Source organism: Homalodisca vitripennis, chromosome 7 (assembly GCF_021130785.1).
Source record: "Homalodisca vitripennis isolate AUS2020 chromosome 7, UT_GWSS_2.1, whole genome shotgun sequence".
Lineage (NCBI taxonomy): Eukaryota > Metazoa > Arthropoda > Insecta > Hemiptera > Cicadellidae > Homalodisca > Homalodisca vitripennis.
Window position 1 is genome coordinate 114513552 of NC_060213.1, and position 13498 is coordinate 114527049.

General features: G+C 34.6%; 1 protein-coding gene across 1 annotated transcript; it reads right to left on the bottom strand.

The window, feature by feature from the left end:
* Window positions 1-244: 244 nt before the first annotated feature.
* On the bottom strand, window positions 245-12914 carry LOC124366225 (signal recognition particle receptor subunit beta-like). The gene is made up of 5 exons (XM_046822615.1): window positions 12570-12914; window positions 9759-9925; window positions 5502-5641; window positions 2070-2201; window positions 245-546 (listed from the first exon to the last, which is right to left on the bottom strand). The coding sequence occupies exons 1-5, from the start codon at window positions 12685-12687 to the stop codon at window positions 336-338; spliced, it is 768 nt and encodes a 255-aa protein (XP_046678571.1). The 5' UTR covers window positions 12688-12914; the 3' UTR covers window positions 245-335.
* Window positions 12915-13498: the final 584 nt, after the last annotated feature.

The window sequence follows — 13498 nt, forward strand, 5'->3', positions numbered from 1 at the left end:
TTAACCAATATTGATATGTTACAGGTAATTAAGAGTTTTCAATTTAATTACCGGTACTATATTTAGAATTTGAAACTTTTTTATCTTTAATCTTAGAATTTTCGGACTGTGTTTAACCAAACTTCCTTGAACTAAAGTGAATTATTTGTGACCACACAACTAATTGTAGTTTATTAACTAATACTATCACTCATAATATTGGAATACAATGACCTGTGTGTGATCCCTGGAAGGAGAATTCAAAAGAGTACAACTGTTTTTTACAAAAGTTATTTAATCGAAAAAACAAAAAAAATGTAAAAACACAATCTGGTTGATACCTGATAGAACAATGTTTAAGCAATGGATGCCACCCACTTGTGAACAGACTTGAGCTCGGCCTGGGTCTCAGGAGTGGAGTTGAACGCGCATCCTTCGGCAAACTCCACAGAGATGGGAGCAAGTTGAGCAAACTGGAACTCCTTGTCCGGGGTGCCTAGAGTCACTTGGGCGGTCGAGCCTTCAATACTGGACAGTTGGCTAGCCTTGGTACTGCGTAGCAGATTCCTAAAGCAAGGTTACAAAACCCATCATGACTTGAAACAAAAAGATTTTAAGCTAAACCCAACAGAACTAATTTCAAAGCCATAAAAACCTCATGTAGGCCCCCTGCAATGACAAAAATACACATATCCGAAATAAATTAGATTATGATAACAAAACATTTGCTTTTAATTCTTGATATTAAATTATTTTTTTATATAGGTACCATAGAAATCTGACGATTGTAATCAATCTGATAATGGAATTTTCAAGATTTCTTTAGCATATTTACTGATCATGACCCTAAAAACTACAATAATCTAAATTCATTTTCACAAATTCGAAGAGCACAGACATCTTTTATGGGTTGATATAATATATATATTATAAGTATTCTTAGATGGGTATTTTTTTAAATACTGATGTAATAATATAAACATTTTATTCCATTTGTTGTGCCTTTCTACACATACTTCATCAACAACACTGATTCTGTGGTATTATTTGTAAACACCTCATGCGATTTATTATTTATAAAAACATTTCAGTAAGGATTGACTTAAAAACAATCAACATATCCAATGAAGTACAAATCCGTACAAAAACAAATTACATCCAGCCTATTCTATCAATGGACCATACTTTTGTATTCTGTTTCTGTGTGTGATAATGTCATATTGATCCAAGTTTTAAGGTTTTACAATTAAAAAATATATCTTATCAATATTCCACTTTGTAATGGAATGTATTTATTATCTATGATTCTTTTAATTAGTGCCATAACTAAACCAAATTACTACCCAACTCTGATAACAAACAATAATGCAATAAAGGACAGCCATTGCTTATTTTGGGTGTCTATATACAAATATTTTTAGTAATGTAATTGAATAAATCATATAGTAGATTTTATATATGGTAAGAACATAACTTTCATGATATTTGCTTGTTTAGTGGATAAATGATCATCGTCTGGGTAGAGTACTGACTACTCAAAAAAAGACCATAAGAGTTCTAGCTGACCTTAATCAAGAAGAAAGCTGCAGGCAAGTGTTCAAAACTCTTGCATCCTAACAGTCATTAGCCATTATATCCTTCATGTTGGCAACCTTAATTCCGAAACAAACCAAGATGTTCATAATTACAACACGAGAAATGCAACAAGATACACTCTCCCCTGACACCGGACAGCCCTCTTTGAGAAAGCTCCTTCATACATTGGACACAAAATGGAAAATCTGCTACAAAATAATTCCCAAGGCCTGACTGGAAAAATCCTAAAGAAAGAACTCCAAAAGTATCAACAGGACAATCCAGTGTACACCTGGACGAGTTCCTGGGATTACTACACTGAAGCAATACAGTTTTGACATGAACTCATTTCTTTATGTTATTGGATTTGTAATGTACAAAATAAAAACAAATTGTAAACTAGTCTCCGGTACGGTTCCAAGATGGGTAGGTGAGAGGAAGTCTATTATAGTTCTACTAAAAGACGAAGAGATTAGGCACTGTAAGATGAAGAACTAGAGCAATAGGCTACTCACAGTTCCTTTTCCAGAAGAGACTTGACCACCTGAGAGCCCTTGGCTAGGGTCTGATCCTGCTTGTTACATAGGACCAACACTCGGGGGGCAGCAGACACTATGGCAGCGTCTGTCAGGATGGTGTACAGTAATCTGTAACAAGAGGGTGCTGTTACTTGTATGGAGTAGTTTCCTGGACACATTCATTCTAATGACTTTCAGGATTTAAAACAACGTACATTAATTTATGAGATTAATTTATAAAGTAATTTACGTTTAGGAATTATAAAAACACAAACACATATTCTTCATTTACATCCCACGATAATGATGAACAAAACAGTATTAAAACAATAATATAACTTAAATTAGCATTTAAAAACATACAGAAAACTTATCTCTAATGAATGTTAAGTTCATAGACACTGTAAAAAGATCTGTCAATGAGAAGCATCTTTTAATTTCTTCTGAAATGATTTTAATGGCATCTAAACCTTCAGAAAAGATGGAAAAGAGTTAGACACGGTTATAAAGTTGTAAAAGAATACTGTTTTGTGGGATGGAATTGCAATGTTATGACATAGGCAAAGTGATTAGACAGAAGAAACGTTGCCACAGTGAAAAAGGTCCCAATTGTAAAATAAATCATGACTCATTAATATAAATACTGGAAAATGTTCACAAACATTTCTTTACAAGACTGTCTTTTATTCAGTTCAGAAGAGCTTTTTTCTGGAGATGGAAGATATAATTTGTCTGGACACTTAACAACAGCATCGGAATCATGCATGACGTTATTTTCAGTCTTTTCAGTTCATTCACTCTGAAAGTTACATGATAAGTATGACCAAACTTATCCTGCAAGAGAGTATATTCCCCAACCATGTATGTCACTAAAAAATCTAAACTTACAAGGTTTTGGTGATTTGGATGTACTGGAATTACTTAATGGTTGGGGAATTGAGCTTGACTCAAGCAAGTTACCATCCTTCTTTGGTGTAATAGGAGACTAATTCACAATTTATAGAACTCAATTTAATTCTCTCTTCCGTTGGGGTTTCCTTGTCAACATTCATTCAAGTTTAAAGTGCCTTTAGGTGTAGTTCATTGTCAGAACTTGAAAGGACTTCATAAGAGTTAGTACTAACAAAATTAGGTTTAGTTATTACTCTAGCATTACAAGATTAACCCTTCCAACGCGGCCAACGCCTATAGACGCAGAACTGCCGATGCTTTAAACGCGGATAACGTCTACAAACTGTTAAAACATCCGTAAGAGAGCAGGTCGATGTTCCTTTCGACTGTCGGGACTAGACAAAACGCTTTGTCACCGTTGGTAGACTTTGTAACGTTATCTACTCGGGTTGAAAGCAATTGCCGCCATTTTTTGTATGGCCTGTGACGCGGCATACGCCTACAGACGCGTTCGTTTCATTCAGCTGTTTAACTACGTGTGTGTTGGTTATATTGTTAAACAAAGTGTTTTGAATCAGTCCGTTGTTCTTATAGTGTTTTAGTTTGTTTTTACTAACATTTAGTATAATTTTTTGTTATAATGGCTAATCCAGATGATCCAAGTTTTGAAGAATGAGCGCATTTTTGGTTTATTATGTGTAATATTTTTTTTCAATTATTTGTTTTGTATTTTATATCAGTTTCACCATACAAGTCCAGTTTATTTATTCTAAATAAATAAGGTTTATAAGTACAATATTTGTTTCATTTCCTTTGTAGGCTATCGTATAAATAAGTTTGTGTTGAATTTCATATTATTACATTTCAAAATCTTATACTGAACTTATTTATTTTTATGTACTAATTATACAGAAAATTCAGTTACAATTTACTCATTATAAATAATGAGTATAAATGTAATGTAATCTGTCGAATAGTGTTCCTATGTACATTATCCTGCAATGCAGTTTATTCAAAATTTCAAATGTTTTCGTGCGTATAAAATTCTCAAAAATATGTAATATTACACGTTTATTATTTTTTCTTATTAAGGTAATACCAAGGAATATGAAAAAAAATTAGCATTGGGAAATTAAAAAATTTTTTTTATGTCTTAGCGTTTGACAGTAATAGCGCTTTAAGGGTTAAGATGCCTTTTTATCTTTGACTACCTTCAAAGAATTGTTGTTCTTGGGAAGTTTAATGGGAGTAACTTCTTCTTTACTTAAATCAACATATTTCTTGGTACCAATGCGTTAATTTAGTACATATGTGGTATTGACACCATTGGTACACCTTAGTATGTTTAAATCATTTCATCTCATTAGAATCCATCAGCACACCAGTGCTGCTATCAGATACGCAACCAGAATCAGCAGGAGGAAGTACCAAAGCTGTATAATTATTATTACTGCCAAAATACCACTCTCCAAAAGGATTATTAATATTAGGTATGCAATAATGATTTATCACGTACCTGGCAAACATTTTTAATAATTTCAGGGCAAATGATAAGTTAAAACCTCGTAATGAGTCAAAATAGAATGCTCCATTCCTTAAATTATCTAAAAGTAAAAGAGCCCAGTGGTTACCAGAATCAATTTCATACAAGATATTACTATTGGTCAAACAAAAAAATAGAAACTTATAATCAGAGAAAGATGACTAATATAAGGTATCCGAAACAAATTCCTTAGAACCTAATTTAAGTGAGTGTTATCAAGGAGCCTAAGAAAGTACATCACTCTTGATATCTCCATCACTCTTAAGTAGCGTTTAAGTAAGAAGCTATCAAGTCATCATCTACCCGTCTATCTTTATTAAAACCTTTAAAGATAAGAACTAATTTTCATTTTTAACTAAATTAAACTTAGCATGTGTCTCTTAATTGCATACAAAGATTATTGTTGCTATCTTCCAGCTCTTTTAGCTTGTTACACAAGAATTCTTTTTCTGAAGCAAATTCAAGCAATTTAGAATCACGTTTTTTGAGATTTTTTCAGCACCTCGAGCTCTGAGATGAGAAAGCGGTTTTCTTTTTCATCCAGATTCTAAAGTGAGATTACTTATTCTTTCTGCCTATGGTCTTTTTCAAGGTTCAGTTTAGAGGATAATATCGAGCTTCATGTTTAGAAGAATCAAGATCTATTTGTTTATATGTCATACCTTAGAGAGTCAATTAGTTAGCTAGGTCAATTTCAGGATACTCATTTGGTATTTGGTTTACATAATTTATTAACTGTAAAAAATTATCATTAAAGTCAGAGCACTTAAAACAGGTATCATTCATGGTGTAAAGATTACGGTAAAAACTATGCTAAAATTGAAACAAATTTGTACAAAATTATTTAAAGTAATAAAATAATCACAAAAAGACAATAAATACGTTATGCAGATCACAGTGTAATGTCAAATATGTAAATGAATAAAGATTCCAAGCTTTTTATCGTTTATGGCTCCAGCTTCAGTTTTACACATTTTACAACAAGAAATACTTACTCAGCTGCATCCCTGATCTCCTTCTGGATGGTGGTGGCATCAATGACGAAGATGATACCCCTAGCGATGGCCTTGTACTGATCAAAGAACTTGAAGCGAACTCGTTCGTGTCCAGGAATGTCGATCACACGCAGGTAGCCCTGTGGATAGTATTAAAAGTTAAATACCCATTCTATATCTACAATCTACAGTTAGTAAATATAGTAGCCTAAAATCGTAATGAGATTTCTTTTTATAAACTGGAGAAACATTTGCTCATATGAAAGAAATAAAAATGCACTTGAAATAATTTCTAAACAGAATTCTACGTAACTTAGATGAAAGGAACAGAGTAGTTAGCCTTCACCTAAAATGTTTGTGATACTTCTAACATTTATCGAACTTTACAATTATAAATCAAAGTTTTATACTCTAACCTTGTAGACTTAAAAAGTAAATTATAATTTATAAAACAATGTTGTACAGATTCTGTTCTATTGTAACTTCTGTCACTTGAATATTATGACTCAAAATATTTAATATTCTTTATTTCAAAAGGTAGGTTAAGTACATTTTCTATAAATCTACATAATGTACATAACTTAATGTTGTTGAATATCAATAAAATATTTGTTATTGTTATAAAAGTAGACACAAAGGTAAACAAATAATTTTATACATGTTTAAACATGCCAATGTTTTTTTTAAATACGGGGTGTCTATAAAAGAACTCCGGGGTTTTAAGACAAAATATTTTAATAAAGTAAAAAACGTACATACATGTTTTATACATGATTAGAAAGCTTACATTTTCAGGATTTTTTTACAACTTAGTAAAGTTCAATGTGAGCTCCGTTAGTGGCACGGCACACGTCGATACGGTATTCTACCTCTTCCCATGTCCTGGCGAGCATGTCTGGGGGAACGGACGCCACGCAATTCACTATTCGTTCCTGAGATGGCGAACATTTCGAATTTTCTCCGCATAAACAAGATTATTGATATGCCCCCAGAAGAAAAAGTCCAACGGAGTCATAGCAGGGCTCCTTGGTGGCCATGGAATAGGTCCTTCCCTTCCAATCCACCTGTTACCGAAAGGAGCGTCCAGTGACTCACGCACACGCAAACTGAAGTGTGGCGGCGCCCCATCTTGTTGGAAGTAAACTAAACCTTTCTCCGCCTCAATGTCATCCAACTGAGGATAAACATACTCCTCTAACATGTCACAATAGACATCACCATTGATATTCCTTTTAGCAAAAATGAAGGGACCTATGACTCTGTCATGCATAAGAGCACACCAAACATTCACTTTGGGCAAGTCACGTTCGTACTCAATAAACTCATGGGGCGGCTGTGAACCCCAAATTCTGCAATTATGCCTGTTTACAGTTCCGTTCACATAAAAAGTAGCTTCATCACTAAAAACCACACTTTTAAAAAAACCATTATCTTCATCAATTTTAGCCAGCATGGAAACAGAAAAGTCGAATCTCTTAACCTTGTCTGCCGGTTTGATATCGTGTAAAAGTTGAATCTTATAGGCAGTTAAACGAAGTCTTTTATGAATTACCTTATGGACTGTTGATCTTGGTAACCCCAATTCCAGACTGCGTCTTGTTACCGATTTCTTAGGGCTTCGAGTGCATGAAGCTCGGATTCTGTCTACATTCTCTTGAGACACACGCGGCATACCCGGCGACCAAAGGTGCTGCCGAAGCCCGCGCTGATGGCCGGAGGCACTCGCATTTTGGGTGGCGGAATGTGATCAAGAATAAAAACAAGTTTTGAGTGTTTTTTCAATAAAGAGTTTAGTTTTAGTTTGGTAATGTTTGTTTTTGTTGAATTTGTGTGTTTGGACAAATGTAGAGGTAAAACACGGAAGTACAACAAAGCGACGAACCAGCTGAACGGGCGGCGAGACTCTGCAATCACGTTATCTACTAGACCGCTCGACTTTGACCTCTGTCTGAGGATGGGGAGGGGTTTGCGATAAGACAATTTCTGTTTTATATTGACGAAATATTGTTGTACGCTAATCTAGTAATCAGTAGAAGCAAAATGTCAAATAACGATTCATGTCTGGGTGTGGTTGGTATAATCCAAAAGTACCGATTATCTTAATCACTAATGATAAATTTATGACTTGCGTAAAACATCTAGTTAGTTAAATCCATTAGCTTTTCTTCAAAACTATCCTTCATGGAACAAATAAACACAATTCTTAACATGAAAAAACATACATATTGTTAAATATACTTACTTAAAACCTCAGATTTCACTAATTCTCAGGTAATAACTATACAATAATGATTAATTTAACTGAATAAAATTTTGTATCTGGGTTATTTTTATGTGTGAAACCTCATCTCGTCGTGATCGGAAGAGGGCACCTTACCAGAGGATCAATTATTTACCGTGGATCCACCACCAGATTTCCTCTATTCAAAACTAACCAGCTTTGATGAGAATATTGGTAAGTAATAATTTAGATATGATTCCGAAAGTTCCCTAACTATAAACTTGGGCCTGGAGATCTACATACCCTGCACCCGGCCTACTCTACATGATAACAGCACAACGACTCCGACACCACATCCCCCTTGGCAGTTTGCCTATCCTTGGAAGGAATCAGTCTCTAAAACTTGTCCAGGGGCATTCCAGATAGCAGGAGGCTCCCATTATTAAAGCTATGACTAATTGGTATGGCTATCGTGTTCATGGCCACACGTCAAATTCAAATCTATAGTGGCACTCACTGCATGTGCATTATAAATTTCAGTTATACAAACATTTTTTCCTTTCTACCAAGGTCTAGGTGTTGCTTTCATCTTTAGGGGGACAAAATGTATACTAAACTAAAAAAATATAATGTTTTGCGATACTTGAAAGTTAGTAAAAAATTAGGTTTTTAAATTTTTGATGAAAGATATTGTTGTTAAATAAATGTGATAGGAATGGGTAAAAGACATTATTTAGAAGAGTGATAAACAAGTATGATACTATTAATTGGTCATTATCAAGTGGAATAAAATTAGTAATTAAGTATACTAAACACCGTAGTTAATTTGGTTGCTGTAATAAAAAAATGACTTTTAGGCTTCTCATTTCCCTAAGGAGTGAACTTGGCTTCTCTGTAGTTCCAGCAGGAAGTATAGTATTTGAGAACCCATGTTCAGTGGCAGAAAAACTTTATTTTACTATCAGAATAGAATACACGCCCAAATGTTATATGTACAATCTAGAATCACGCTTTATAGAAGAATATAAAAGTTCAAATGTTAAGGTTAACAAAAAGCTTCTTAGTTGTAACAAAATTAAGTGCTGGATAAATATTTTATAAATGGTTAGTACAAAATCCATTGTTGTGTTGAGATTCAGGCTTCTATCTTTCCTATTTTTTATTCGTTTACTAAAGCCTATTTTAATCTTTGTCACTTTGAGCATTTATTATTATTTCCAGATCGTTCAACTTTTCTGCTGTTAAATAATGTTAGACGATATGGGACATGATCTGAGATTGGGAAAATACCGTACGGAAATGCCCCTTGCCATCAGTGCAGGGCTCCAAGTGGCCGGCACCACACTTCTAACGGAAAAATAACTTCTCAAGAGATTACTTTAACTGTGGCACTACTAGTAACATATTTATGATAATCATATCTAAACCTACTCATAACGCGTAATTACAGGAAGTAAACAGGTACAAAGTATACTACTTCTTGCTGACATCACTTCCTTTTGAGAGACAGAAAACAACAACTGATTCTCATAATGACATTTAACTTTCACAGTAAGTCAAATTAAGTCTGTTCTTTCTAATAATGTAAGTTTTTTAGATGCCTGGTAAAAAAACCTGTTAAAAATATAGTGGCCTCTGGATAATACTAAAGTGCCAAAATTTAATTTAATACCTGATTGTACGTAAACTAGGCTAAGCATTAAGGGAGCGCTTGGTAGACTAGACAAAGGTGGTGAATTTCCCCAGGATGACATGATGAGTTATTTTCAGCCGTTTGTAAAGCTACTGAAATCATAAACTGGTTAGTCTCATGGTATACTTCCTGGGTGCGTAAAAGGCCCTTGAGGCTTAAGTGCATGGCAATAGTCTGCTCCTTAGAAGAAGAGGAAGAATTCTAAAGATAAAATAGTTAAAAACATTAATTTTCTCTTGAAATGCAAGTTACTGCTAATTTGCAAATAAAAACTAAAACTTTCCACACTCAACTCACCACGCCTGTTTCGAGTCAGGCCGGTAACAGTAAAATATAAACTCACACTGTTGACGATAAGCTCCCCGCAATTCTCTCTTATGGAAGTGTGGGTAAGAATGTGGCGATTGTACAGCAGCCGAGAGAACACCAGCGTCTTTCCAGCATCACACAGTCCCAAGATCAGCACTCCTCTACGGGCATTCTGTCTGCGTTGCCATAGTACGAACAATACTGTGGACAGCAAAATTTTTCTTATATCTCATCCTTCATTCAACTCTTTCTATATTCAAGAAGTACTGAAGTTTGTAAGTGAGAAAAAAATTAACATGTTTACAATGAAAATTATATATCTAAATTATGTAGAAAAAAAATCAAATTCATACACTTCATTCTATTAGTTTTATTTGATCAATAATAGATGATTTTCAATAAAGAAGTGATGGGACTGTCTTCCCTTTCTCTTCCACAAATGATTTTAAAATTTAACGTGTCACCAATAGAATAGTCTGATGCCTAATTTGTTAGATATACATTAGACATATAACTGGTTACATGGAACAACACTTAATTTCAATTACTACATACATACTGCTTGCTCTTTTAGAAAAAAATTAACTCGAGCTTGCAAAAGTCGAATCCCAGATCACGTGATGCCCCTGCTCCTTAACTCAATAATGCCCGAAAGGTATCAAGGTACCAGTAAGATTAAACGCCGGGGCGGCAAATCACGAATTTGACGTTACCAACGTATTCTGCTCACCCTCCTGAACAAAAAATATATATAGTACTATGGGGTGCAAATGACAAATAACATGATTTTAGGGGGTATATTGATAAGTGGTAAAGTTTCTAATGTTTTAATGTTCAGTTTGTGTGCTGTGTCTGGATAATCTGTTTACTTGAATATTATCTGCGGCCGGGACTGATAGCAGCCTGATAGCATACCTGTTATCTGAGTTGTCCGGGCATAGGTCATTCTACACAAGATATCGTGTTCAGTAGGTCGGATTGAGTCAGTGCGTTTTAGAATGATGAATCAACCATCCACTAGTTCAACCAACCCTAGTGAAATTGTGTGTGTCGGAGTGTTTGGTAGGGCACGTAAAGAGCTTACGTTTTAACCGAAACGAAATTATCTCTTTTTTAATTGAACATGGTATTTTTTAAAAATGAGTGTATTTGTTCGTCGTGCGGTCGAGTGGTGTTTTTAAACCGGGAGACTTTGTTGTTTCGTTGTGATAGACAAATTAGGAAAAGTAGTAAAAAAAAAAAGTTTTAAATGTTGCAATTTTAAAAAATCTGCTCGGGCAGGTTCATTTTTCGAAAGAACGCGACTAGATTTAGAGACCCTATTTTGGTTTGGTGACCACGTTGCTTCACCTCAAGCCTCCGAGACAACGATACATTTCCTTGGAGTTTGGCGTTTCTTCAAATTGTGTGGTGGACTGGTATTCTTTCTGACGCGAAGTGTACTTTCATCACATTTCAACGACGTCGAAGAAAATTGGCGGACCTTTGACAGTCGTTGAAATTGACGAGGCAAAATTTGGAAAGAGAAAGTACAATCGCGGCAGAAATATTCAGGGACAGTGGGTTTTTGGGGAATAGAAAGGCAGAGCAGAGAGTCCTTCCTTGTTCCTGTAGATCAACGCGATAGGGACACTCTGCTCGACATAATTCAACAATGGGTTCTGCCAGGTACCACAATTGTTAGCGACTGTTGGCGGGCCTACAATTGTCTCGGTGACGAGGGATTTAGGCACTTAACGGTCAATCACTCAATAAACTTTGTCGACCCTAACACCGGCGCCCACGACACAAATACAATTGAGAGACACTGGAGGGAAGTCAGGGCCAACATCCCTCGGTATATGGTGTCCGGACTGACCATTTTGTTGGGTACCTGGCAGAATTCCTTTTTAAGGCAAAGTACCCCCACCCACATACCAGGCTCCATCACTTTTTTGTTGCTGCTGCTCAGCTATATCCGCCAACACACTAATGGTAAGTGTTCTCTGTTAATATCCATCTATATATTGTGAGTTTTTCATGATTTATTTAGTTTTTTAACTTTACATAATTGCCTTTGCATTACATTTCAATTTATATTTTTGATCAGCCCCTCTAGAATTTTATATTTTTACTGATAGGTACTATCTCGAGGGATGTTTTTTCTTTTATTGACATCAGCGCGGGCTTCGCAGCACCTTTGGCCGGAGAGGCACCGTAATTAATTTTTTTTCTCGAAATTAAGAAAAACATTATTAATTTTTATCAAAATTCTGCTCATTTCTGTATTATTTTCTCATTTACGTTTGCAAAGATGGCGGCGAAAAACCGATGACGTCATCACGAGGTTCAATCATTGGCCACAAAAGGTCACGTGACGCTAGACGTGGATGTAGAACATGGAGATATTACTGGAAAGTTATTTAATTTTTTATTTTCTAGAACTTCGTTATTTCTCATTTCCACCCCATCAAACCTTATACTTTTTTTTATATAGGACGATTCCAATAAGTTAAGAACGCAAAAGTCGTAATTTTTCCGCCCCGGCCGATAATATGATAATTACCGGTATCAATATAATACAATAATATTCTTTCCCCCCAGTTTATATGCACCTGTGATAATAATACTAGGCTATAAATGCCCAACCCATGAAAAAAAAGTCCATTTTCCATGGTCACGGTATTGTAAATAAATACCGTAATTTCTGATAAAGAAATTAATTGTTACAAATTGCATCCGCACATTTTAAAATCCTGTTAGCTAGGCTATAGTTTTATTCTGGATTAGGCTATTAGATTTCGGTAAAGTAATTATGTTGAAATGCAGCTTCACTCTAGACAAATAATTCAATGTTCATACTTACATATTGTTATGACGACAGCAATAACGGCTACAATAACACCCAGCATATGAGAATTTAATCCAAAAGTTGGATCAAACACTTTGTCTTTAGTAACATGTATATCTGTCTCCGCTGACATACTGAGTTCGTTTCTTGTACTAACTTATAAAATAGGTTAAAAGACCATTGCAGGCTGTACTGTATATGCAACTAGAAAAGTAAACACTAGAATGAATATGGAAACAGTTTATATTTATAAACAAAACTTATATGAACAAGAAGCAGAAAGAACACACAGGACTGACACAAGCAATCATGAAACATATGGACTTGGACTATGGAGATGTTATGATCCGTATGGCCAAAGAGTACAAAGCAAAAATCACTATCGATAGACCACATGGGTAGACGTGAACAAGGACAGAGATTATACACGACAACTACATGCAATGTGGAACATTGGCGGGATGACAATGGATATACTAGATTGACCTAGCCTTTGAGACAGATGCAATAAAATAACTTATTGTATGCTCATTCTTCCCGTATTTGAATAACGAATTATGGACGTAGTATAATAGTTTTTTAATCATGAAATATTATAAGTATTCTTATTTACTCCCTAAGTCACTTTATATACCACGGGCACCGATACACAATGTTTATTTCTTGTAGTTATTATTATGAATGAAATGGACGAAAACTAAATTTGTATGTACAGTTAAAAAAATAAAAATAAGATGTTATTAATAAAAAATATATATTAGCAATAACATCTCTAAAGGAAATAGTACCACAAAAATAAATAATATTCATAATAAAATGTTAAATAATATAATTAAACTTTAAATTATTAATTATTTATTTAGCATACTCAATATTTTAATAAATAAATAAAACCCTTACATACAAACCAACAAATGATTTTAACATTACCGTGGGTTCCTAGA

Excerpts from the sequence above, each read along its gene's own strand:
- LOC124366225 (XM_046822615.1), bottom strand. The coding sequence starts at position 12,687 with ATGTCAGCGGAGACAGATATACATGTTACTAAAGACAAAGTGTTTGAT. Across the intron at positions 9,926-12,569 it reads TGCTGTCGTCATAACAATAT|TATTGTTCGTACTATGGCAA; the intron begins GTAAGTATGAAC and ends TGCTGTCCACAG. Across the intron at positions 2,202-5,501 it reads GAGATCAGGGATGCAGCTGA|ATTACTGTACACCATCCTGA; the intron begins GTAAGTATTTCT and ends CTCTTGTTACAG.